This window comes from Chrysemys picta, chromosome 10 (assembly GCF_011386835.1).
Source record: "Chrysemys picta bellii isolate R12L10 chromosome 10, ASM1138683v2, whole genome shotgun sequence".
Classification (NCBI taxonomy): Eukaryota; Metazoa; Chordata; order Testudines; family Emydidae; genus Chrysemys; species Chrysemys picta.
In genome coordinates, this window is record NC_088800.1 from 72101749 (window position 1) to 72128752 (window position 27004).

The following is a 27004-nucleotide window of genomic DNA, read 5'->3' on the forward strand; positions in this document are numbered from 1 at the left end:
TGGTGACTGGCAGTAGCCACGACTGAAGCAACATTGGGATAAGGGGTGGGGATTCCCCTGGGTGGGGAGACCCAGAGGGAAAGAGTGGGGTACTGCCAGGGGGGCAGCACCTAAGCCAAGGGCACTGGGGTCTGGGAGGGACATGGGGGCCAACAACTGGCGGATCACTGGCCCACAGAGGGCACTCCAGAGGCCGGTGAGCTAACTCCCTGGATGACCAGCAGGAGGTGCCGCAGGGGTGAGTCCACACCTGATTACACATGCGTTGTCTGGTGCATAGAAATTTTCTTCTTTTCCTAATTTATGCCCAATTTAAGTGGGCATAACTACATATTCATACTCCTGATTATGATTATCACTTTTCTCAACTTAAAAAAGTGAAGTTAATACCTCTATATCACTTTCCGAAGGTGACTCTTCTTGCTTATGTATCTCCTCCTCGTGTTGGAGCATGACAACAAACTGTTCTTCTGGAGTCAATGGTTGGGTGTCTGAATAATATATGATGCCTAATTCTGGACTATGTCTATCTGAATATAATGAATTTGAATCTGTACTGTACAGTTGGGTTGGTGTGGTTCTGAAACAAAAGGGCACCAGTTTAGTATACTTACAACCAGAGATGCATTCTCATAACATTCTGGACAAATTCATGCCCTGTTTTCCAGTGGTATTATGCTGAGGATGAACATGGCATATTCTACAGTACTCAACTATTTGTAAGGATGTAGTAAAGCCATACACCAATTTGCTTCATTATAAACAATATACATGCTGCCTTATATTGTAATATGAAAACTAGCCAGTACATTACAGGTAATAGCAATGTGTATATATATATTAGTAAAATACATACACAATCCCCCAGTTTGAAATCGCCCAAATTTGGTGACCTTCTGGGCATGTGCAAAAGACATCTGTTTGATAGGGTGTTCAGAGAGGGCTGGTTGATCATTTTAATGCTGCGAACTTTTAAATTGCATTGTTAATGTGTGTTGGGGCACCTAGTATCTTGGATAGGCATCTTTTAAGTTATTTTTAAATGAAAATAAACAAAACATAAAAATATGTATGGGTAATTATAATGACAAAGGTGGGTAATATTATAGGAAACTGGTAGCACCACCTATTATTAAGGTTGACTGACATTCTACATCAGATCCATTTTCAGTTGCGTATAATTTTGCCAAACTTTAACCATTTAGGCTGAAATTTTCCATGCCAGGTGTCTACCTGAGGTTGAATACCTGTGGATAATTAGTCAAAGGGGTTCAGCCATTTCGGAGAATGAGACTAGAGGAAAAATATGTTTTGTGGGGTTTTTTTACTCATGTTACAATCTAGTAATCTTTTCTTTGAACAGCTCTAGTACCCCCAGTCATGGAGCAGGGTTTGAAATGTGGTACAGGGTGGCCTTTGTGTCAGATGTCCCCTTTTTGCTGTCCCCATTAAAATCTGCCTACATTTAGCCAAGTTATAAGCCACTGAAAAATCACAGTTCGCACATAGGCAGTAAACTTCTTAGATTTTAGAGGATAAATTCCACAAAGATTCCATCCGCCTTGGGCATGTTCCAGCCAGGGGCTGAGTAGAACTTTCCCTGCAATTGCAGCTCTGGGCTCCTGATGGCCATGATGGTCCGTCCAGGCACCTGAACTGAGAACAGGAAGTCTATCTCTCTTGTACTCTCAATGACCTCCCCAGCCCCTACACACACTTGCAGGAGCCTGTACTGAATGCAGAGGGAAGATCTGTGAGGGGAGGGGAGGGAGAAGATGGAGAGAGTAGACTGGGGACAAGGGTCCCAGATGAGGAAGACTGAGACTGGGCCTGGAGGCTAGCAGCAGGGGAATGGAAAGGAAAACTGGAACTGGATGGGGCAAGGAGACTGGGACAAGGAGCCAGGGAAGGAGATTGTGATTGGGAGCTAGTAGGGACAGGGAACATGGGCAAAGGATTGGGAGAAACGGGAACCCATTGGAGGCCAGGGCATGGGAGATAGATCTGATGAGGTGTCAGGGGAAGGTGGGAACAGGTAATGTCTGGGCATGGAGATGAATTGGGAGAAAAGAAACCATTATTTTCCCACTATCCAAAAGTACTGTATCTCTGAAAAACTGATAGTGTAATTAGAGCATATTTCTAGTTGTCTTGTGACTACTGCCTGTGAATATATCATCTATCTATGCACACCCCAGAGAAATGGTTCAGTATCACAATTCATTAAATGTGCCATCTTATATGCTAGAAGTGAAATTCATCCCTCTGCAAAGGACCAGCAAAAAGTGCTACATGAGCTTTCTGCTGGCCCTCTCTGCTCAGGCAGGAATTTCACAAACAGATTTTATAAAAAACATAAAATTTTATTGTAACTACATCCAAACTAAGAGAAAAATTAAAGCATCAGGATATTGTAAGTGTGTCACACTGCAGAGCTCTAATTCTGAGACTGATTTCAGCACTCCATATCTTTATGATCAACTATGGTACATTACCTATCAGAGTCACATTTACTTCTTTGTGTAAGTCTGAGCCTCTTCTCAGAAGGTGCAAATTCTTTTGAAGCTATAAGTATCAGTCAAGAAAATAATTTGTAATAAGGTTATTTCAAGTTATTACAAAGCAGAGATACATGAATTAACTACAACAGACAGTGAAATAACAGAAAAATATAATCTGCACATAGAGGGCTAGGGTCCTGATTCAGCAAGTTACTTAAACACATGCTGAAGTACCTTGCTGAACTGAGGTTCAGAAAAGCATTCAGCGTGTGCTTAACCTTAAACATGTGCTTAAGTTCCATTGACGTCAATGTTTAAGTGTTTTCCTCAATAGGAATGCTTAAGTGAAATAGAACCTATATTTCTAACTTTTACATATAGGTAGTGCAATGTAATATCTAAAGGTAGTGCAATAAAATATGAAGTTCTAACAAATTCACTATATATGACTAATTTGTGGACAAGAGGCTGTTAGGACAGGCTTTTCAGACATATAAATAATCAATCGCCATATAATGCCTTTTCTCCAAGGAAACAGACCCTGATTATGACTGCATTCCATTTCACATACCTTTATTCATTTGAAATGCATGTGAATCCAAGAAAACAGGTGAAGAAACAATGGTAAGAGGCTTAGTGAACCAAAACAAAGCCTACTTAAGTAGTGTGCAAGAGAAGAAAGTGGACACTGAAACTCTTTTTGTCAAATTCCCAATCATTTGCCAAGATGAAAAGAGAGGAAGCAACGGCCTGGATTAACAGACAACCGCTTTAGACAAATAAAGTAAGTAATGGGAAGTTAGCATACTACATTATCGCAATCTTTCACCAATAGCCGTGGTTTATGATGAGATGCTAGAATCCTCAGAAGAAAGTTCACAAATTAAAAAGTAGATTTTAAATTGTTGTGACCTTGTGTTTGCATACCATACAAGGCTCTTCACTAGGAAGGAGAGTTTATGTGAATGTAAGGATTCTGTTGCCCCTGCACATTATGAAAGAATCAGTCTACTGTTGATACGGACTACAACTTGCTGGAAAATAAGAATTTTGGTCTGTGAAAAATGTTGACTTTTTAAATTTGATTTCGGTCCACACTAAAATGAAAACAAGACATTCAGAATTTTTTTGTGACAAAACATGATACCATCCTGCCTCAGAATAACCAAGAGACTCCTGATTAGGATTCAGGACATGGAGGTTCAAGGCCCAGTGTCTGAACGTTGGTCTCTGGCATCCAAGATAAGTGCCCTAACCACAGAGCTATTAGCTAATCTGGCATGGGTCTCTTTCTTGCTCAAGTTGTATGGGATAAACCTCTGGCTAAACCTCTGGCCATTTTATAACCAAACTTCACCCGAGAAAGATTAACAGGAGAGAGTGGTTAGGATTAGTGACTGCAGATTTGTACTGCTAATTAAATATGCAGAGATCAAATGAACCATTAGACAACATGCTAATATATGCAAGTATGGATACGCGGTGAGACTGCTCTCTGCTTCGCTGAACCCAATGTTGCTCTCGCCATGGCAGGGGACACCATTTTATGCAGATCTTTCAGTTTTAGATCACGTGCAGTAAGTGTGTAGTTATTAGCTATGGAATCACTCGGGCTTCGGTAATAACGCTGTTCTTTAAATGGAACTGCCAAAGTCCATGACACTCTTTGCATCAAAGGAGGATAATAGCTGTTCTTAAGGACAAGCTGAAATTGAAAAATAGTAATATTATTAAGTCATTGGGCTATCTAAGAAGTGCCTTCCTGTAGCTAGCACAAGAAAGAATAATTGCTATTTCTTAGCCTGAAGTCAGCCTAAAACTCTTGGCTCTACATCACAAACACCAGGTCACATTTTGCACTGACTGCTATTTTAAAAAATTTGTGTGTTTATATAATGCTCATGAAAAGTTCCAGATTGACAGGCCTGAAGAATGAAGTTAGAGACGAGCGACAGCGCAGGCGGCAGCACTGCAAGCTTCCTCACACAGCCCTACCAGCGAGCCTCACCCTTGAGCAGGAAAAAACAAGGGCACATCACTCTCCACAACCACATGATCCTTGGCCATTCTGCTGAACCAGTCACCCAGAGAGTTGGTCAGTGTTGGTTCCAGTGGTGTTTCTTGTGATGTGGATGTTTTGTCGCTGAGAAACACTAAACTTATTTCATGCAGGTCACTGAATTGCCATCAAGTTTTGGTAATTACCATCCTAATCTGTAGTAACCACCAGCCTAGAGGTTAGCAAGGGTGAGGTGAGTGGGTGACCAAACCACTGAGCGATTTGGTCCCTCCCTTAAAACAGTTGGATTCAATTGTATCCTGGTGCAACTTCAGTGGACTTAGTGAAATTAACCTATTTTGATTTTTTACAACATGCTCAAGTTCATATGCAATACACAAATGAGCAGTAAACTAAAAACAAATATTTATTTTTAAAGACAACATTAATATCAGACAGTTGGTCGCTTTTTCTTTTTTTGTATATGAAATAGTTTTCCATTTGAAAACGTAGTTGTCAAAATCAAAACATTTTGCATGAATATACAAAATTTCAATGAAAATGTCAATGCAAACATGGTGAAACTATTCAAAAGGGAGAATTTTGTTTCTACTTTATCATTTTGTTTCATTCTGACTTTGTTTTGTTTCAACCTTTAATTTTTTGAATTTTAACTTTTATTTTAATATCTATAATATTTAATATTCTATACTAATGTTTTGGCATTATCAATGTTTCAAGAAGGTTCTTTTAATGTATCTGAATCAAAATATTTCAGAATTTCCATTCTGCAAAATATTTTGAGATTTTGACTTGCCCTGATTCAGGATGAAAACAAATTTTGAAATATTGCAATTTCCTGTGAGGGAGAAATTTCATTTTCAGACCAGCACTAGTTACGATGTTTATACTCTGGAATCATTTTACTGGTAAAAGTCACACAAACCTGAGATGAAAATACCATAACAAATATTTTTCTCTAGTTTCTCCAGTTTAAAGAATAACCATGTAAAAAATACATCTTGTTGATGTTCATCTTCAAGTATATATTTTATATCCTCATTGGTTTGATTTATAGCCAGTATAGTGATGCTCTTACATTTATTCCAGCTTTGTCTTGATGTATAATATATTCTAACAGTGGCAATTTAGAATGAACAGCTCATTTGTCATATGACCGTATATGGTAACATTCTTGAAAAACGGGATATCTCCATTAATTATATTAATTATATTAAAAACGAATGATGTATACTTATTTCAGTCATTATTGGAACTTCATTGAATAATTTGAAAATGTGTCTGAAATGTAGACTGTTGTGGGGAAAAAAATAAATAATGTCGGGCTTTCGGCAGCAGAAAAAAACCTCTACAGCTTGTGTCCCCCGAAGAACTGACTACTGGCCTTCTGAGCTACTGTATCAGACACAAAAGCTGTGCTTTACTTAGAGGAAGAAACAGTCCCCCTGCTGGCAGCTAGGAAATGCCACATTAGACATCATGTAGCTGTATCTAGCTGCCCCCTTCTGAGGCATACCATCTGTCACTTCACACAGCCTGACTAGCATATATGGCAAACAAGCCAATCTGGCTCATGGGAAAGACAGTTGGGGACAGAGGTGGTGACTTTTTTATTTTTTCCCAGTGAGTGCTCCACCCCCGCTCTGCCCTGAGGCCACACCCGAGCTCTACCTCTCCCCCGAGACCCCACCCTCTTCCTGCCCCTGCTCCGCCCCCTCTCCCAAGGCCCAGCCCTCTGTCTGCCTCTTCCCGCCCCCACTCCAGCCCCTCCCCCGAGGCCCCCCCACCTACCTGCTGCTCGCTGCTTTCTGCCCTCCTCTGAGCACCTCCGCCAGCTCCAAACAGCTGATCAGTGGCCCCCACTGAACAGCCATAGCTGGTGAGTGCTGAGCACCACCTATATTTTTTTCCTGTGGGTGCTTGAACCCTGGAGCACCCACAGAGTCGGCGCTTATGGTTGGGGAGACATTGTCTCTTCCTCTCACAACATCCTTCTGATCCTGCATACACTTACACACGAGTAACTTTACATGTCTTCAATGGGGTCTTATCAATAAATGTACCAACAAATTATTTAATAGTCTTTAATCTTACCCCATCTCCATTTCATGTCTTCTCTTTTTTCCTACATTTTTGTAACTTTGAATTTTTCCTCATCCTCCCCACTTCTCTATCCCTTCAAGCCCTCTTCAAGCAATACTATAAAGGGATCTACTTTGTTAATCAGCTGAAAAAAGAGGAAATGTTTGCAACACTTACGCCTAAATGCTTGTGTAACACCAACAGACCCCAGTTGTCGGTGGGGGGGGAATCAAACCTCTGTTAAACTTATGTCCTGTAGTCCCAACTTTAATAGGACAGCTCACATATATAAAGGCTGTGGAATGGGATCAGGTAGTAGAGACCTTACAGAAATATTTTCATACCCAGAGCGAGGAAATGCACATGCCTATGCAGCATGAATGTTCTTCAGATCATGGTTTTCTGTAGCTCCCATTTTAAATGCATATTCCACTTTCTTCTCACATTTCATCCCACTTAACCTTTCCTCACCTAATAAAATAAGGCAATGAAAACATAACTACTTGCTTTTTTACCTCTCTTTGTGTGACTAGCATCAAGTTTTTAATAATTTAAAATAGCTTTTTTTAATAGGTTATTGACATCCTGCCTTCCATTCCCTCACTTCTCTTTCCATTCCCTCGGGAGCTGCAATTAACCGTGTCTGCTCAGCTGGCCATCACCCTATGACCTCTGGAAAGGCAGAGTATTAAGACATGAAATAACTTCCTTCCATTTGTGTTACTGATGCAACTTTTTTTTTCCCCAGTCTATCATGAGCTTTAGTAAAAAGATGATGATGATGATGATACAGTTGGCCAATTTAAAATAGATGATAAAACCAGATTACAACTCCTGCTGTGGGTTTTTCTTATGATCGATGTGGCTAATCTTATCAGTAAGGAAACAGGCATTTATACTGCTGTTAAAGTGCACTCATACTCCCTAAAGTCACTTTTGAAAGTTCATAGGCTCTATTCTGTTCAGTTTCTTATACCTCGCCCATCACCATGGTATCTGAGAGTTTTCAGTAATGTAACTAGCATAGGGAACTAGGCTCTGTATAATTCTATAATATTTGGAAAGGGGGAGAGTTAGAGAAATCTAAAACCTGATTAGCAGCCTAGGCTTCCCTTTACCTCGTCATCTGCTTAAAACCTGAAAATATCCCATGCCTGCAGGCATTCCAGTACTCTACTTCAAAGTTTTATATCGGAGAAAAGATGACACATACCTGATACAGTTCTGAGGGTTCTGTTGTGGTTGCAGCTGGCAGAGGTGGTAACTCGGGTATCCCTTTGGAATGACTCATATTATACACAGAATTATTTTGGGACTAGAGAGAATAAAAATGTGTTTTACAAAAAGATTTTGAACTGCATTGCTTGACAAAGGACTTTATTAATGAAGGATGGAGTCACTTGATTTTCTTAGAAGAATAGTATGTTGCAACTGTTCTAACATAAGAGAAAACTGATATTCTTACTCAGAGCAAATCAGGTTTTCTGGCAGCACTGTCATCTTTGACCTCTTCACAGCCCTAGGACAAATGTGTCTCTTTCAAAGAAAAACCTGACTTTGGAGGCATATTTCACTTGTGGATAAAACTCTGGAGCAAAAGCTGATATTCCAAAAATTAGATTTAATAAAAAAAAGTGCTCATGTTAGGGGAAAAAAATTAAAGTGTTTATCAAAGTCTGCCTCAAGACACAGATGGCTCACACAGTTAGGTGTAGCCAACAGGACCACAAGGAAGTGACATGGCCAGCATGACTTCCAACCTCTATTGATTTCCCCGTGCATCAGAAACCCATTCTGTAGCTAGGTGAACTGTAAGCAGCATTTCACTGTAAGATCAAACAAGACAAACCCACACCCTTCAGGATCCTGGTCAAGCACCTCTACCAGTCAGTCACCACACCTGTTTTACTTTAAATATTTGCTCTAGCAGGTTTGGAATGAACTAAATATTGCCGCATTGTAACAGTGAATATATACCAGAAAGTGAAACTGACTAATCCTTGTCTAAGCTGAGTGAAATGCAAAAAGTAAATACAGGGCTTTTACTGTGCAAAGGAAATTAGAGTTTAAAAATTGTTTCAATTTCAGTTCAGGGAGTCAAGAACTTTACAGCTCCAAAGAAAGCTGTGCTGCCAGGATGGAGAAGAACAGCAAACAGAGTAGAGGGATGGGCTCTTCACATGTGCACTAAATCCCATAGGATTTCAATGTAGATGTCAGAACATCTACCGAGTCACAGAAACATGCCCTCAGCAGCCCCTTTGAGGGGCTGATGTGCTGAGAGAGCTTTCTGGGATTCTATGTGGAGTTTTCTCAATACATTTCCCCCCTTATAATTTCTTTGTTGTGTGTAGGGTTCAGGAGGTGCCCAAGGAAATTATATAAAGTGACACTAGCAGCAAAGAATGGTGGACTTGCAGACTCTAAAATTTTACATTGTTTTAGTTTTGAATGCAGTTTTTTTACATAATTCTACATTTGTAAGTTCAACTTTCACGATAAAGAGATTGCACTACAGTACTTGTATTTGGTAAATTGAAATACTTTTTTGTTTTTTTTTTACAGTGCAAATACTTTTAATAAAAAATAAATATAAAGTGAGCACTGTGCACTTTGTATTCTGTGTTGTAATTGAAATCAATATATTTGAAAATGTAGAAAATATACAAAAATATTTAAATAAATGGGATTCTATTGTTTTACAATGCGATTAATCGCTATTAATTTTTTTAATCGCTTGACAGCCCTAAAATAAATAAATTATAATATTAAAAAAAAACCACACAGATACCATTTCATATGGAGCTAGGAAGCACATTAAAGGATTACAGAAAGCTATAGTACCATACTGCAACAACTATTGTTTGGATTCCTCCAAATCTATATCCCAGAGGTGGGTAAACTACGGCCCCGTGGGCCCATCCGGCCCACGGGACCATCCTGCCTGGCCCCCAAGCTCCTGGCCCAGGAGGCTCGCCCCTGCTGTCCCTCCTCCCCCACAGCCTCAGTTCGCTAGCTCTGCTGCAATGCTCTGGGCTAGGGCCAGCTTTAGGCCAATTCCACCAATTCCCCTGAATCGGGCCCCGTGCCCAGTAGCAGGGCCGCCCAGAGTGGGGAGCAAGTGGCAGAGAATCCCTTCCCTGGCTAGAGGCGTCTTTTTACTCACCCGGCGGCGCTCTGGGTCTTTGGTGGCACTTTGGCAGCGGGTCCTTCACTCGTTCCGGGTCTTTGGCGACACTTTGGCGGCAGGTCCTTCAGTGCCGCCAAAGACCTGGAGCAAGTGAAGGACCCGCCACCGAAGACTAGGAGCGCGGCCCGGTGAGTACAAGCCCCACTTGTTTTTTTTTACGTGGGTTTTTTTTTTTAGTCATCGAAACAGTTTGAATCGGGCCCCGCACTTCCTAAAGCTGGCCCCAGTCTGGGCAGCGGGGCTGTGAGCTCCTGGGGCAGTGCAGCTGCAGAGCCCAGCCTGACCCAGTGCTCTGTGCACTATTTATAGTGCAGTGGCGGTGGCGGTGGCATGGCCCGGCTCCAGCCAAGCAGCGCGGCTGTAGCGCCGCCAGCCACCAATGCTCCAGGCAGCACGGTAAAGGGGCAGGGAGCGGGGGGGTTGGATAGAGGGCAGGGGAGTTCAGGGTGGTGGTCAGGGGGTGGGGGTGTGGATAGGGGCCAGGGGTCCCGGGGGGGCAGTCAGGAAGGAGGGGGGGTTGGATGGGGCGGTAGGATCTGGGGGCGGTCGGGGGACAGGGAGAAGGGGTGGTTAGATGGGGCAGGAGTCCCGGGCCGTCAGGAATGAGAGGGGTTGGATGGGGTGGCAGGGGGCAGACAGGGGTCAGGGAGAAGGGGTGGTTGGATGGGGCAGGAGTTCCAGGGGGCCAGTCAGGAATGAGAGGAGGGGTTGGATGGGGCGTCAGGGGTCAGTCAGGGCCAGGGATTCTGGCGGCAGTCGGGGGACAGGGAGAAGGAGTGGTTGGATGGGGCAGGGGACCCAGAGGGGCCATCAGGGAACAGGGGGGTTGGATGGGGCAGGAGTCTGGGGGGGGGTAGATAGGAGGTGGGGGCCGGGCCACGACCCCCTCACCTAACCGGCCCCTGCTATATCCTTTAATAGAGCCATAAATCCCAATTACAGCAGATGGGTAAGTGATAGCAGAAACATGTAACGTTCAAGGGCACAGTATTTGAAGGCCAGTGCATTAAATCATCATCAAAAGGGCAGGTATTATCAGTTGTAATTACACTTCCAGAATGTATTCTTATTTCTATAGGATGTTTCTTTGATACATTTTGTAACAAGAGGCTATGGACTCTTGATCCATGTGGCTATACCAGAGAAGACTGTCCAAACTGTATACAGCCAATCAAATTCCTTCTTTTTTGATACCCAGTGAAGAGCTCATTTATAAAAGAAGGAATCCGATTGACCTCCATAGACTATTCTCCAGCACACTAATATACAAGGTAAATCATAGTTTTGGGCCATACTCCATGGTCCTTAATCAAGCAAAACTCCACTGAAGTCATCAGGAATTTCACTTGATTAAAGACTGCAACATTTATTGGTGTTTTTTGTTTGTTTGTTTTTAAAGTGAACAAACAATAGAGTTTATTAGGAGCCTGTTCTTCCTGAAAGTTTCAGGAGTTGGTAGGAAAGTGAATATTCCTGCTAAGGCAGCTCTTGACATGCCATAAAAGCCGTTCCAAACATTAATATCCTTTTAACTTAGCGTGCTTGAGCTATATTACCTTTTCAGAGGGAATACTTTACCGAGGCTAACGTGTGATTAATATTTAACCACCTGGAGGTTCTTTGAACACTCTGATCTGTAAACCAGCAGTAAGGATCATGAAGAATCCTTAATGATATAGTGCCAATTGTGTTCAAGGTTTTCAAATTTCACTGTGAATACTTCACAGAGCCCCAACAATAAATCACTCACTTACCCTCAGGAGCCTTGGAGTCTGTGTTGGCTTCATTGTAAACTTTGGTCAAATTGTTTCTTGTTTGTTAAAATGTATAGATTAGGTCAATATTTTTCTTAAAATAAATAAGCTCGTATTAGCTACCTGCATACAGAAAATTAGGGAAATAGTTTCAGGACATAGTTTCCATTCAGGAGACTAGAGAAAGTGCTATAATAGATGCTTCTGCCTTCCGGACACCCCGGCAGCTGGAAGGAAACAGTTCTCTTCAAACTCCCTCCACCTGTCTCTTCCTCAAGTTGTCTTCTCCCTCTCCCATGCTGCCCACACTAAGATCTCTTCTCCCTGCTACACAAGCTCTCTTCCTTTTCTACCCCACTTCAAGCTCACTTTTTCCCTGCACCTCATCTCAAACTCTCTTCTATCCTCCTCTCTTCTATCCCCCTCCCAAGCTTTCTTCCACCCACCTCCTTCCCCAAGCTCTCTAACTTCCTTTGCTCCCACCCCCAGCTCCCTTCTCTGCTTCCTTCCATGCTCCTTTCTCCCCCCCACCCCATATTCTCTTCCCTTCCCTTCCCCACTGCCTCCCACCCACTCCTTTTCGAATGCCCCAAATTTGTGGTTTTAAGTAAACAATTTCACACACATTTCTTGCTGTGAAAAGTGAACAAACATCAGAGTGTGAAGGAGACAGACAGACAGATAATGCCCACTAAGCCTCTTCCTAATGTAGTTTATTGGGGCTGGGGGCAGGAGAGATTTGCTACCTGCTGCTGCCCTTCTTAACCACCTCCTTGCCTGGCTGCAGCTCCTAGCGCAAGTGAACTTCACTGACACTCTGCCTTTCACTTCTCAGCCTGGTAGCCAAGGTGACAGCATTTTCGTTGCTAGGAGACATAAGAATGACTCCTTTTCCCCCTCCCTGCTTTCCCCCTCCTCCACAATGGCTGAAGAAAAACTCCTCCCAGTGTAATCTTATGTTAGGGTGACCAGATGTCCTCATTTTATAGGGACAGTCCTGATTTTTGGGTCTTTTTCTTATATAGGCTCCTATTACCCCCCACCCCCTGTCCTGATTTTTCACATTTGCTGTCTGGTCAACCTATCTTATGTACTGCTGTAGCCAGGGAGGAATGGTTCAGGAATGAGTCCGTCATTGCTATGGGCTTGTTTACTATTATGCTGCTGAAAATTACAGGGATGTTTTGGGACAGATTATGGTTACCTGGGGTAGGGCTGGGGGAGCCACCCATCCAGCAGAGGAGAGGCAAATCAAAAACCTCAGATCTGAAAGGGAAAAAACACAGGGATTCAAATCCCTGAATCCAAACTACTCCAGGCACTTTTGATTCTGGTTCTGAACCAAAACCCCTGGGGTCCCAGAAGTTTAGGTTCAGATGTGGGTGCTTGAACCCCCATGCTGCCCCAGCAGATTCATCCTGCTCCCCTCAGATCCACCTGCCATCCACTTGTCTTTCACCATCTTCAGAGAGAGAATCCTGGTATCCTGACTCTCTTCACCATCCAAGTTATTCAGAGGCTCCAGGGTGGCCACTACCCCACACTGAGCCTGATACCTCTCCTCTCGCAACTCCCTCAAGAGGGCTCTGGCAACTACACGCCTCCCAATGGGTCTTCTGAAAATGATAAAAGACAAAAACACCACATCACCTGTGGATGAACATTTTTCACAAAGCATTCCCTCTATGTGCGACCTCTCAGTCCTCATCCTCAAAGGAAACCTGCATACCTTCAAAAGACAAGCCTGGATGTTTAAATTAATAACTTTGCTAGACAGTAAATATCATGAAGTGAATACAGTCACTGAATTTATTACAATAATCTGCAACCTCTCCCTCCCCCATGACTGGAGAGATGTTAACAGGCCACTTCACCTTGAATAATCCCTTGAAATATGTGTTAACTACTTACGTTAAACAATCTGTTCCACCTTGTATTTAGCTGTGACATTTCCCAGACCTGAAAAAGAGCTCTGTGTAAGCTCGAAAGCTTGTCTCGCTCACCAACAGAATTTGGTCCAATAAATGATATTAGCTGCTGACCCACCTTGTATCTCTAATATTCTGGAGAACCAACATGGCTCCAACAACACTGCATACCCTTCAATAATGTCAGATATGAATATTTTTAGTAGTCTTAGAAAAACACTCTTACCTTTCTCTCTCTCACTCCAGCCTTTGAGTATTTCTTTTTTGCTGTGCATCTTTGAGTCCAGAGCCTAATATAGGCAGTGGAGCAAATTTTGAGCTGATTTAGGCCCCCATCCTTCAATTTAATAAATGGACAGATCCTTACACCTGTACAGTACGACTGAAGTCAATAGGTCTCTTCAAGGGCACAGGGTTCCATTGTCCCATTGAGTCTGTTAAAGTAGCTCATTCATAAAGCTTCATTTTACTTTAACAAGACTGTTGCAGAATGTATACAGAATATGCAAGGGAACTTGGAAGGATTCCCCACCCCCCCAACCCAATATAGAGTGCATGTTAAAAGGGCAGTATATGGTCATATATCTGTTTTTTTTAAGTTTTCATCTATGTTACTAACCACCTTTGATTACTAAAGCCCCAATCCTCTGTGAAGCTCCTTGCAGTATCAGGGTGCAAAATGGAAAGAATTTTAAAAATCTAATTTACTTTTCACGAGCTGGGGTATTTACTTTTTTCATTTCACTTAACTGAGACAGCTAAACTAGATTGGTCAATTTCACTCTCGTGAGCAATCAGTTTCACTGTCAGGTTCCCATGCCCTAACAGAACTCTGCGATGTTTTGGTTACATACACTAGGGAAGAATTTTTAAATCTAATAAAAAAAATTTCTATTTTCATTGACAATTTTTAAAAAAATAGTGAAACCAATTATTTTCAGTTTTGTAACAGTCTTAATGATGACAAAAAGTACTAACCAGAAACTTGAATATTTTGCATGTTTCTGAACATACTTAGCATTAAAACTTCTATACAGCAAAAAGAACTAATAAAGTAAAATTGGGGCATTCAGATCCTGCATCTGCCACCAGTGTAATGAACCCATAAACACCCAGCAACTTCCATTTCACTATACTTCATACTAAACTACTTAGAAATTCACAGCAGCATTGGGAAAACCCTCAGCTACTCCGACTCTGAAGGCAGGATTAGTGATACATAGTTCAACAGTTCCAAGAGCATCCAGTAGTAGGCAGTGGTCTGTCCTTATGCTATCCCGTTCATTACAACACCCTACCAAGTTCCTTACCAAAATTCTTCCCACTCTATACCGTCTTTTGCCAACTTGCACGATTTTATCAGGAGTCTCATGATGTTTGGCGACCTTCTTAAAGCCCCAGTTCCTGGAGTAAAGAGAGATTACATGAGAAGCTCAGCTTTTATTTATTATTTTTAAGTAACATAATATCTCTACTTTTTTTTAATTGAAAATGTAACCAAAGTGTACTGAAAGGCTCACAAATCAAAAAGCAAATAAAATAAACCGTAGTTTTTTAAAAAATCATGATTTTTAGAAAACTGTATGATTTTTTTTTTAAGGATCTGATATGGTTTTTGAATGCTTGGGCACTGTACTGTACACTTCTGTTATGGAGTGTGCTGTCTGTCATTGTCTAACAGGCTGCTACCATCCACCCCAGAGTTTCCTTTCTTTCAGGAGTGAAGCTGTATCCCATATTAGGGATCTTTCCCTACTTCTCTGCAAACCAAATCTCATCTACTGCAAGCTTGCCACAGCTTGTCCTCCTCCGCACTTGCTGCCTGGGCTATGTTGCTCCAGCCTATTATGCCATCTGCTCAGATTTCCAAAGGAAACTTACATTTTTCAGTGTGCCAACACCCAAAACATAATGTGGCTGGATAGGATGAGGCAGGCATTTTACAAATGCAGTAGTTTACACAAAGTAAAATAACAAGGAACACTTTTGATTGATTGGAGAGATCAGAGCTGCTGTCATGAGCTAAAAATCTTTCATAAAGGCACATGCCTCTTAACAGGTGAAAGCTAAAAACAGGAACATTTAGGGGGGACAGGAGACACTGTCAGTACTGATCTAACATGCACACATACAAGGCATTTACATGGGCCTGGCATGTTCACATATGTGGCACTGGTGTGCCCACACATGTGGCACTGGGGTATGCCTATAGATAGCACTGGAAAGGGCTTGGTATGCTGTCAGACATGGCACTGGTGTGCTCCATATGTGACATTGTCATGGGCTTGATATGTTTAATTCCACACATGGCACTGGCATGGGCTTAGCAAGACGTTTGCATTTTGTGTATCCTATTTGCCCCTCCCCACCCTCTCTGATCCTGCCATCAGTGTGCAGCCCCCACCCCGCCCCTTCCCATACTGTGGCAGACAATGTTCTGTGGAGACACACCAGTGCCACATGTGTGGGTGCAACAGCGCCATGTTGTATGTGAACATGCCAGGCCCATGGAAGTGCCTTGTACGTGATGAGCCTGCTAGACCAGCACCCACAGTGTCTCCTCAAGTCTTGTGCCGCCCCGCCCCCACGTCCTTATTTTAGCTTTCACGCATAGGCCGGAGGCATGTTCCACATGACAGCAGCTGCGCTTCCCAACCCAGCAGGGGGAAGCGGCGGCAGCAGCAGCAGCAGCCCAGCCCCGGCCCAGCCCCAGCCGGCTGCTGCCTGCAGGCCCGGGCAGGTTGCTGTCCCAGTCCCAGCATCCGCCAGCCAGGCCGAGCCGGGCGGAGGCTGGAGGGAGCGCGGAGGCGGCTGCCCGTCGTGGAATGGGGAGTCAGGCTCTGAGGTAAGGGGATCAGCGCCGGCTCGGCCGCGCGCCGCTGGCTGGGGGCTTCGCGTGGAGGCGGCGATCCACCCGGCCCCTGGCATCAGGCGGCGGCGGGGACCCCCCGCGCCCGCAGAGCCGCTGGGAGACGCCGGCCCGCCTGGTCCCCAGGAAGAGCCTTGTCCCACGGTGAGTCCCCTCCCCGCCCATCTTGGGGCCCAGCCCAGCTCCCTCTTCTTTGCTCCAAGCTCCGGGGAACTCCCCCCTCCCTGGCGCCCCTGCTCGGCGGGGCAGAGCGCTCAGGCTGCCCTGCGGAGAAGGGGGAGGGGGTGTCTGGGTTTTGCGCCCAGAGCCATGCTCCCCACGCCCGCCGCACTGCTCGTCCCCAGCGGGGCCTCCTGGCTGGGTCTGTTCCAGTCTCTTCTGCTGGAACACCCCCCCCCCCCCCCAGCAATGTGGTCCCCTTAGGAATCAGCCCACGCTGCCCACTAAGCTTGATCTACACTTAAAAGTTAGGTCATCACAGCTACGGTATTTAGGGGGGGTGAAAAATCCACAGCCGAGTGCCACAGCTATGCCAGTCAAAGCCTGGGTGCAGACTTGCTGACCAAACCCACACTCTATACCCAGGTCAATCAAAGAATGCTTTCCCTAGACCTAGCGCTGTTACTCAAGGAGGTGGTGTTCAGGGGTGCTGGAACAATTTGTATAGTGAGGGTGCTCCCGGTGCTGAGAGCCATTGAACTAAACTGTAAACCCTGGTTATGATGGAAACCTCTTCAAGTCAGCACCCTTAGTTCCAGCACATATGGTGGTGGTCCTACAGCAGAAAAACCCCTGTCTGTGCTACAGTGTTAGGCTTTGTCTACACTGGCAACTGAATGACAAAACTTTTGTCTTTCAGAGGCATTAAAAAAACACCACACCCCTGAAAGACAAACGTTTTGCCGATGACAAGTGCTCTCCTGCCAACAAAGCAAATGCCACTCAGGGGCAAACGTTTTTTGTCGGCAGAAGAGCTCTCTCTCCTGCTGACAAACCCTTTTAGCGGCACATCTGTAGCGACACAGCCATGTCGCTAAAAGGTGCATAGTGTAGACATAGCTATGCCACTATAGTCACTGTAGTGTAGACATGGCTTAACTTGAATGCTGAAATAGAAATAAATCTCCTCCTACAGACCATATCAATACACACATCACTACTATATTTTGTTCAAACTACAGATCATTAGTTTCATCCTAGATAGAAAAAGTCTCAGACAATACTTAATAAGGATTATTTGTCAGGGCTTGTAGGCAGTGTTTGTAATAGTACCTGGTAGGTTTCCCCTCTTACCATTAACAAGTAGGATAATAGTATTTAGATCCACACTTCTACTAATTATTGAATATGTAATTTTGTAACTTCCCATTTTAACTGCATCTGCCCTGATAATATTTTTGAACTCATGATTTGTCAGTAAAAATAATATTGTACTTTGCTTTTAAATTTCAAAGGAAACGTGATTTTGGAAGACACTGACTATATTTTAAATTTAATCAACTGGTAAACCCCATTTGAAACCTCACTTGAAATAGCGCTATTTGTGTAATTTAAAAAAAGTGAACATGCAAGGAGATACAGTCAATTTTAAATCTAGTCAATTCAAAGATTAAAAGTAGTTTCATGTATTACACCCTCCCTTGAGTCCCTCTGCCAAGTTTTACATCTTCCACTTTACACATTTTTTCCCTGGTTGCTCTGTGAAAGGCTTATACAAACAAGAGGAAACTGATTATGGTGAAATTGATTATAGACAGTGATGTAAAATTACAAGGTAAACTTTCAGAAAACTAAAGGTAAAATGTTTTCTAATCTTTCAATTATAGTGTTCCTTGCAGCAATAATAGGATAAACTTTCAGATAAGCAATTTTAAGTTGATGCTGCCCCTTTAAGTTTCAGGAGTATATAATGTATGTTCAAACTGTTTGAAAGCAGCTTACCTCTGCTCTATACATTGATTTGTAATGTTGAACAGTGTTTGATTTTAGCTATAGATATGCGTCCATATACTGGTGCATATAACCTTATTAATGTAACCTTCGGAAATTATTGGCTGTTCAGGCAGAAATGAATGTGGTATAATACCTAAATAGGTAGAACTGAGTTCCTACTGGGTATTTGGGTACATTGTTACTGTTAAGTACAGGATTTATGCTATAAATTAAGAAGGTCAGAGACATTTTATATTTGTGATACTTGAACAATGAGAAATAATCTTTCTGGACTTGGGGATGTCTCAGGAGAGTTGTCAGGAATTTAGACTACTACATTAAATTTTATATGTTTTACATGTAACATTAACATCTATAATCAACTAAATATTTCTGTTTCAAACAAGAGAAATTTTCACATAATCATGCCCAAGCCTGTCAGTAATTTTATCTTAACTTTTAAATAGGGTGGATGGCTAAAAAAGCATTAATACTCCAGAAGAGGATTCAAGATCAACACTGAAAGCTCCAAAATGTCAAAAGAAATGCAAGAACTACAGAAACAATGGCACTCCATGATGCAAACCATCCACACCAACTCCAATGTGGGTTTTGGATTATTTTATAATTTTACAGAGCATTATTTATAGAATACTTCTCCTTTCATCATTGCTGGAACATCATGCCCAATTTTATTTTATGGTTGTATGATAATGAAATTTAATTATAAAACTAATATTGAATTTCCAAAGAGAAAATGAGTTCTTCCTTTTAATAAGAGGACTCAAAAGGAACTTCAAAAAAATTAAGGGCATTTCTGTGGTACTCATTACTGTAGCATCTGAATGCCTCACAAATAGTAAGGTTCACAACAGCTCAATAAAGTAGGTGGCAAATATTATCCCCATTTTACAGATAAGGAAACTGGAGCATAGATTAAGTGATCTGGAACCCAGATTTTCTTATTCTTAATAGTATGCCATTACCTCTCTGGTGCATTCACACCAAAACACAGCATAAAGAAATTGATGTTCTACCTAAAGAAATTGATCTTCTCCCAGCTGCTGGTAGATGGAGGTTGCACAATGGTAGGAAACACATGGACCATTTTTTGTGTAAGCATTAATTTTAGAAACCACCTTTATTTTATATTTAATTTTTGCATCGACGCCTCACAGGTATTGCATATGCATTGCCCCATGACTTAACAGAGAGAGGGACTAATTCTGGGCCTTTGGAAGTCAGTGGCAAAACTTTTATTGGCTTCCAGGAGAGCAGGATTGGGCCCTGGTCAGTTTTGGGCAGCAGATCTATTTTGTTGTGATCCACCAACACAGTATTTTTTCCCATTGATTTTTCAGTGTTGGAGGAGTAAAACATCCGAAGAAGTGGGCTGTAGTCCACGAAAGCTTATGCTCTAATAAATTTGTTAGTCTCTAAGGTGCCACAAGTACTCCTGTTCTTCTTTTTTCTAAAAAAATAGTTATCTTTATAAGGCTTAATTATTTTGAAGGGGGTAATTGTGCAAGCTTCAAATGACAGTAACCTTTCTGGGCACAGTCAGGGCTTTAAAAACACTTAGTGCATATCTTTTTCCAGGTACAGTCATCTCCCTTTCATGCTGTCTGGCTACAGGGAGTTCCCTCTTCCCACATCTTCAGCCATGAAAGAGGGAGAGCGCCTTTAAAGCTTTACTGGTATAACTGTTTTCACTGGGGATGTGTTTAGGTTTTTTTTAAACCAGTATAGTTATACTTGTAAAAAACCTAGTGTGGACACAGTTACACCAATATAAAAGTGACTTATGTGGTATAGTTATTCCCTCCCTTATATGGGAAAAGCCATACTAGTATAAAGCATCTTTATACCAATATAACTGCATCCACACTAAGAGGGCTGTACCTTTTTAACTATACTGGTATAATTAAAGCAGTACAACTTTCTAATGTAGATGAGCTTGCAGTGTCCTTACATATAGAGGAGGGGAAGTTTGCAAGTTTATAGGTGAGGCAGGATCCCTGAAAGGAAAATTTATGCCCCTTAATTTAGAAGCTTTGAAAAAATGTCATCTAGATACTTGTCCTATTAACAGGATTTTCAGATTTTTAAACAAATATAGCTCATTGGATCAAAATTGTAGCTGGTAAATCGCCACTGAAATCAGTTGTGTTATACCGTGGACCTGCATGTTTTATTTGCAATGTTGACTTTTGGTACTTATTTTATTATGCACGTGTTGAAGTTTGTCAGTATCACAATCAACAGGATACCCCTTGTAAATTATTTTAAGCTATTGCTGAGGAATCTTCACCTCCTCCTGATCTCTCTTCATTGTTTTCACTTTACTGTCAAGTTTTTAAAGATGCTAAAATACATGGTCTGCCTTGCTAAATCCATTGTGATCTCTGCCTTTGTTTCAACATGTGTTGGAGAAACTTTTCTTTGATGTGTTCACTATAGAATTTTTGAAGCATTCAGACATGATGTTGATGAGTGCCCTAAAAGTACCTAGACAGACGGATGCTCATACTTCTGAAACAGAATGGCCACTGCCCCTGACATTAATTCATCAGCTTATGTACTTATAAAATGTTTGTACCCAAAATGTCACTAAAATGGTTTTGACCCCTTTCTCAGGTAATACAGACTTTAAAAAAAATAAAATTAAAATCTGATCTAATTCTACTTTTCTTCTTTCAATCGTTTACAGGTTGTTTCTTTTATGAACTCTCGAGTTGGCCAGTATTTAGATGATCATCCTTTTGTCGCCCTGTCACTGTTGGTGTTTATTGCAATATCTGCTATTCCTGTTGCATTCTTTCTGATATTTGTGATTTCAACCACCATAGTGGCCTGTCTGGGGGTTATCGTCATTGAAGGTATTTTCTTTATCTATTTATTTCCTTACTACAAAGATCAGTAACGTTTAGGACAAAGTTATGTATTTAAAGGATTTTCCTTTCTCTTATCGCTGACCTGCAGAAGTTCTTGGTGCAAGCAAATTGTAATGATCTTTTTGTGATGTCTCTACTTTCAGAAACAGCAACAGTCTTTTAATACCAGAATAGTATTCTAATTAAAAAGGGAGAAAGGATTTTCCTGTCTTGGGTGCAGATAATCCCAATGCTGTACACTGTTAATCCATTTATCCTTGCCATGGATAACTTTCATCTCTGGCCTTCAAAGAGATTTAGCAAGAGCAAGAGCAAATAGTTTTGTTTTTTCTTCTGGACTGTAACAAATGTCCTGTATTAAAATTACTTTCCTCAAGGATACTTCCAGATCTCCTGTCCACCACCAAATAAACTTTGGGCCTGATTATTCCTCTCCAAGGCTCCCCCATGGAAAGCTGTCTGTGAGCCAGCGGATCCACTTGGAAGAGAAGGGACAGATCAGGGTCTGACGTGGGGCAGGATGCACATTGTTTGCTAATCAGCCCTGTGGAGCTCAGAGCAGGAAGATGATGTATTATCTTTCCGTGGTGGGGGAACCTCTGTAAAGACAGCCGTTAGGAGAGGTCATGGCAGTGAAGCCCCAGTGGAGTTATTCTCCACAGCCAAATTGTGGCCAGAGCTGCTGGGATGGCACAGAGCTTCTGTGCAGAAGATCCTAGCCCCCCACTTCCTCCAATCCTTTCGGATCTGCATGGAGCCTAGAAGATGAGTGAAATTTGGGGGCTGGCCCCACAGGCTACTCCACAGGGAGATAAGCATCACCCTATGAGAATCATCGGGGAAAACTCTGCAAGGAGAACCTAATGGAGATTTCCTCCCCCTTAGCCCACAGGATTTCCTGTGGATGGGGACTATCAGGCCTTCAACTACTACACTGTGAACAGATCAGCTAGTTGTTGTGCTACATCGTTTTCACTGATAGTTTGAATTTGGGACGGCAGTAGATCTCCTGGACCTGGTGTGTATACTTGTATATGTATTTGTGCAAATAAACTAATTCTCTCTTACTAGGTGTTGTCATATCAGTAAGTGGCATAGCCCTTCTTTGTGTGCTGAGTGGCCTGGGCCTCCTTTCATTGGCAGTTTCTGGAGTCCTGAGTATTTGCTACATAGCTCTTTCAACTCTAATCAACTACTGGCATACTCCAAAGTAAGCATTAACATAGTGATCTGTACTGTAATGTCAAACTGCAGCTGTGGCTCGTCATTGGTTACCCTTTGGTTAACTTAGGATAATAAACTCGTCATTCTTGTTCAGTATAGCATGTTACTGTGCCCATTAATATGCAGTAGATATCTGTCCAGCCACTAATATTAATGTATATTTTAGTAGGAATTAATATAAGGACCTCTGGCTCTATTTTCTACTTACAGAAGAGGAGGAAGAAATAGTTATATGCAATTATAGAAAGCACTTTTGATACTAATGTAGCCTCATGTCAAACAGGTAAAATTATTCAACTTTTAAAACACAGCAACAAATTAACAGGGTTATGTGGCTGCTTTAAATATTAAGGGCTTGAATGTACCAAATAGAAAGGATTAAGCCACTGTAAAGAAACACATGGTCTGAGAATGCTTTTAAAAATCCTGACTGTTCAGTTCATGCTTTTCGTCTTTTCCTTCCCCTTTATTAAATGAGGCTCTTGTAGAACTTTAGCCATGGTTTGGGTTTCAGTCATTTGATTCCAATGGTATTCTTGATCATTATGTAACTGTTAATAATTCTTTAGATTACTAAATTGAAAGAACTTTTACAGTTTTATTTCCTCTTACCTATGCACTCTGTGTGTTTACTTCTCGACTTAGAATAATTTTACTTTTATAGCCATTTTCTAGTCCATTTACTTTCTGGTTCTCCCGCATTACCACAATTATGCAATGCTTTTGTAGCAACCATTGCAAATAAATATCTATTTTAAAAGCAAAACAAGAAAACCTTTTAAAAAATTGTGGAAATATTTCTGTTAGTGTTAGGTTTTGTAAAAGCTTGTTTTATGAAACCTGTAACTTATGCTTTGGTCAGATTTGACACAACAGTGTTCTTTTTAATTACACAACCACCTTTCTCTAAGGGCAGGTCTAAACTTAAAAACGCTGTATCGGCACGGCTGTATCCCTGTAGCACTTTAATGAAGACGCTCTAAGACAACGGGAGAGAGCTTCTCCCATCATTTTAGTTAATCCATGAGAGGCAGTAGCTATGTCAGCAGGAGAAGCTCGCCCACTGACATAGCGTTGTCTACACTGGCGCTTCGGTTGTAGCATAACTATGTCGCTCGGGTGTCAGTTATTCACATCCCTGAGTGACATCGTTATACCAAAGTAATTCTGTAGTGTAGACCAGGGCTAAGATGCAAGTAGTCTTGGGGCTCCTCTACAAATGCAACTAAGTCAGGACACCTGGTTACAATACTGTTCCATTTTGTAGTGCAGACAGGACCTTGACTGTGTTCCATAATTGAGCTAAAGCCTTGTCCACTCTGCAGAACACAGTTAAGGTCCTGTCTATATTACAGATTGGAAGCATGTTTTAACTGGGTCAGGGACAACTGTGTTATAAATGGTCCAGCAGACTAGAATGTATTTGTATTGTAAATGATGGCCTAAGTCACACTGTTACATGTGCATTCTGTTAGTGAGTGTAAAAGGAGCTAAAGAGGGTTAAGCTGGAGTGCCACCTATAGCCTGCTTCTGTTACTACTAGGGACTAGCTCTATCCACGTAGTACTACTTTCTAGGGTCCAAATCACCCGTCCAGCAGAAGGCAGACATATAGGGAATAAAACTGAGGGTTCCAGCGGAGGATTTTTCTCAGATTTTGCATCTGCAGGGCAGTATCCCTTCCACATCCAAGGACAAACAGAACCACCTGTGGATCCTAAGGGATTTGCCAAAACATAGGATTATCAGGCAGAAGCCCTGTCTTTGCGCTGGCTCCAAAGCTCCCTGCCACTCCTGCTCTCCAGCAGCATGGTTTCAGTGGAATTGTTCTGCTAGGTCTTTTATATCACCTGATGCTCCCAAAAATTTCCCCTCCTTCCTCCACATGAGTGTTGTTCCACATTATACAGCCAAAGCTAAAAAAAATTCATTATATTCATTGCAGATCTTTGAGGGTAAGTGGACAACATGCATCAAGCCCATCCCCATACATGGATCCCTGGCTCCAGTGAGATAATCGCTGGGAGAGTACCCAGATAATTCAGTAATAGTTGCTCTAGAAATGCTAGATAATAGGTTTGTCAACCCCCATACTGCTCAACTTTCTTTGTGTTGGGTAAGATCTCAACAATCTCCTGTGAAAGCAAAACCCGGTAAATTTGACCATTCTTCTCATTATACAGCAGCCTGATAAAGAAGCAAGAAGGTAATGGAAACAGTGTGCTACAGAGTAGTCCTCCTGTCTTGGACCCTTCTAACAAGAACACGAAGAGCGAATGAACAGGACTTTCCCGGCTTCCTGTCTTCCTTGATATGCACTTACTTGTACTGTTCTGAATTGTAACTTTGTGTTTACCTGTCAAATACTCAAGCTTTGTGCGTTGTTTACGGAAATTGAGACTCAATATGCCTCTTTGGTTGTTGCTGTAAAAATGCATAGGAACAGTATCTTAACCTGTAGTCAATTCAGTGTCATACTAAGTGTACAGGGCATGGTGAGAAATCTTCCAAATACACTACTGCGTCCAATCCTGTTGCTAGAAAAGTAATAATTTCCAATAAAATTGGGGCAGTTTTGTGCATTTGTGTGTTTGAGATTATAACTTGGTGTTAGAATTCTAATCTTAGATGGGGAATGAAAGTGGAACAACCTGACTGCTGCAGTTGGATGTTTTTGCACTTGGGAAATGGCAAAGCACAGCAACACAAGGTAACACCTGTTTGAATACTGGAAAAATATTTTTAAGCCTTAACAGTGGTTAACAAAATATCTGTGTGGTAAAGAACTAAGCCTGAACCATGTTAAATATATATGTTGTTGGAAAAACAAGGTAAAGGAAATTTTACTATGTATAATATTTAATAGCCTAAACCAGTGGTCCCCAAACTGTGGGGCGGACCCCCTAAGGGGGTGGGGAGGAACGTTCGGCGGGGGCGCGACAGGCCTGGGCCAGCCCCCATTGGGGGCAGGGAGGGAGCACCACCTAGCTCCGCTCCTGGCCCCAACCACAGCCCCAGCACTGGCTTCACTCCTGATGACGGTGCCCAGCCCGAGCTCTGGCCCCGCTCCCGGCCCCAGCTCCCCACTGCGGCTCCCAGGGTGGGTGGATGGGGTTTGTGGATCAGATAAGGGGGGGTGAGCAAAAAAGCTTAGGGACCACTTGTCTAAACTCTTGCATGTTCTGATACCTTCCTCATTCTCCTTCCATCCCACAAGAGGTGCGGGTTAGGGGCTTAGTGTTTTGCCTTATGTGTTTGAGTGTTTTTGAAAGTCTATTTTGCTTACCAATTTCCATTCTTTGAATATGTAACTTCTGTGAACTTTTTCTGGCAGAGGGCAAATACTAACTATCTTACTATCTTTGCTTAAGTAGTAACCTCATGTATCTCAAAGATATTTAGTTTAATAAAGTGCTATTTGTTTATCTGGGTTGTCTTTTTGCTGTTACCCTGTTTATCCTTGCTAAAGTAACAAAAACAAGTTTTCAAAACTTAAACCATAATGAATATTACTTAGAACTAGATTTCAGTTTTTTTACAAGCTCTCTCTTCGTTTTGTATTAACCCAAACACGTCACCTTGTGAGTTATTGCTAAATAAATTTCACAGCCACAAGCTGTCGCCAGTTTGGCATTATTTGGGGATATTCAGCCCTCCTTGTCTTTAAATGGGCAGCAGCATTCTTGGTCCTCAGCTGGTATAATGTTGCAACAGTGCATGAACTGGTACACTGTTTGTCTCTAAACTGAAGTTATATTTCAAATTATCCATCAAAACAAATATACCCCTTAGTGTAGACCCAAATTTACTCCTGTCTCGCACAAACCTGCTGTGTGACTACAACTTAAATCAGGAATGCTCTAACCTAAAATTAAAAGATTTGGCTTTAAACACCTCCACAGAGACTTTTGTGTTAAATGAACTCAAGGTAATATACCTCTTCTGTTCTTTGAGTCCCTCCTTTCCAAATCTTTCACATTTTAAATTTTATTTAAAGCCATGACAAATTCAGAGTATTGGCTGCAGGCTTTACTACTTGATGACCACACTTTTTCAGATGAATCTATTCTGCTTAATGAAACTGCAGTCCAAGACACAAAGTTCACTTTAATTTTTCACTGTGCTGGTAAGTTTGTCACATGCATATGTGTAGTGAGACCCGTCTTTGGCTGTGCACTATATTACATACATACTATGTACATACATACATTAGGGTTCCATCCTGCAATGTGCTCAGTGCGCTGGTCCTTTCAATAAAGCACTTCCACACTTAACTCTAGTGAAGAGAAGTGTGAAGTGTTTGCTTTTGGATAGAACATTATGAAGAGAATTTCCTCATTATGGACCCCAATCCTGCAAAGAGAATTTCCTCCCCCACATTTCATAACATGGTCAAATCAAAACTCACAACTTTTTGTCATTTGAGCCAAAGAGCTGTTTTAATGTTTAAAATGGGCATTTTTTTCTCCACGTTCCACATACTCGGGGGCGGGGGAGGGGGAACAGTGGAAATTTTAGTATTTTGCTTAAACAAAAAAATACCCCACCTTAATCTTTGGACTGAGTGAAAGCCTACAACATTTCATCCCGAAAGGTGAAATAACGATCTT

The 27004-nt window shown here is 41.9% G+C and overlaps 2 protein-coding genes across 4 annotated transcripts in view; one reads left to right on the forward strand and one right to left on the reverse strand.

Moving 5' to 3' along the window:
* The window catches only part of DNAH3 (dynein axonemal heavy chain 3), a 120910-nt gene extending 108782 nt beyond the window's left edge, over positions 1 to 12128 (reverse strand). The window contains exons 1-5 of the mRNA XM_008164632.4: positions 11548 to 12128; positions 7817 to 7918; positions 3981 to 4206; positions 2496 to 2565; positions 391 to 580 (exon numbers count right to left, since the gene is read on the reverse strand). Coding sequence (XP_008162854.2) covers positions 391 to 580; positions 2496 to 2565; positions 3981 to 4206; positions 7817 to 7918; positions 11548 to 11580 — 621 coding nt within the window. The 5' untranslated portion in view covers positions 11581 to 12128. The remainder of the gene's footprint in view (positions 1 to 390; positions 581 to 2495; positions 2566 to 3980; positions 4207 to 7816; positions 7919 to 11547) is intronic.
* A 3898-nt stretch (positions 12129 to 16026) lies between these two features.
* LDAF1 (lipid droplet assembly factor 1) lies at positions 16027 to 25819 on the forward strand. 3 transcript variants are annotated; one of them, XM_065558968.1, is made up of 6 exons: positions 16111 to 16488; positions 18052 to 18118; positions 18744 to 18881; positions 20987 to 21155; positions 22242 to 22380; positions 24578 to 25819. In XM_065558968.1, the coding sequence occupies exons 3-6, from the start codon at positions 18810 to 18812 to the stop codon at positions 24672 to 24674; spliced, it is 477 nt and encodes a 158-aa protein (XP_065415040.1). In that variant the 5' UTR covers positions 16111 to 16488; positions 18052 to 18118; positions 18744 to 18809; the 3' UTR covers positions 24675 to 25819. The 3 variants fall into 3 exon arrangements, with proteins under 3 accessions (XP_005304793.2, XP_065415040.1, XP_005304794.2); XM_005304736.2 differs by lacking the exon at positions 18052 to 18118 and having other exon boundaries at positions 16027 to 16320; XM_005304737.5 differs by lacking the exon at positions 18052 to 18118.
* The last annotated feature ends 1185 nt before the right edge of the window (positions 25820 to 27004 follow it).

Bases quoted from the DNA above. Each gene is read 5' to 3' on its own strand.
- LDAF1 (XM_005304736.2), top strand. From the start codon at position 18,810: ATGTCAAAAGAAATGCAAGAACTACAGAAACAATGGCACTCCATGATG. The intron at 18,882-20,986 runs GTGGGTTTTGGA...AATCGTTTACAG, and splicing joins CCATCCACACCAACTCCAAT to GTTGTTTCTTTTATGAACTC. The intron at 21,156-22,241 runs GTATTTTCTTTA...CTCTCTTACTAG, and splicing joins GGGGGTTATCGTCATTGAAG to GTGTTGTCATATCAGTAAGT.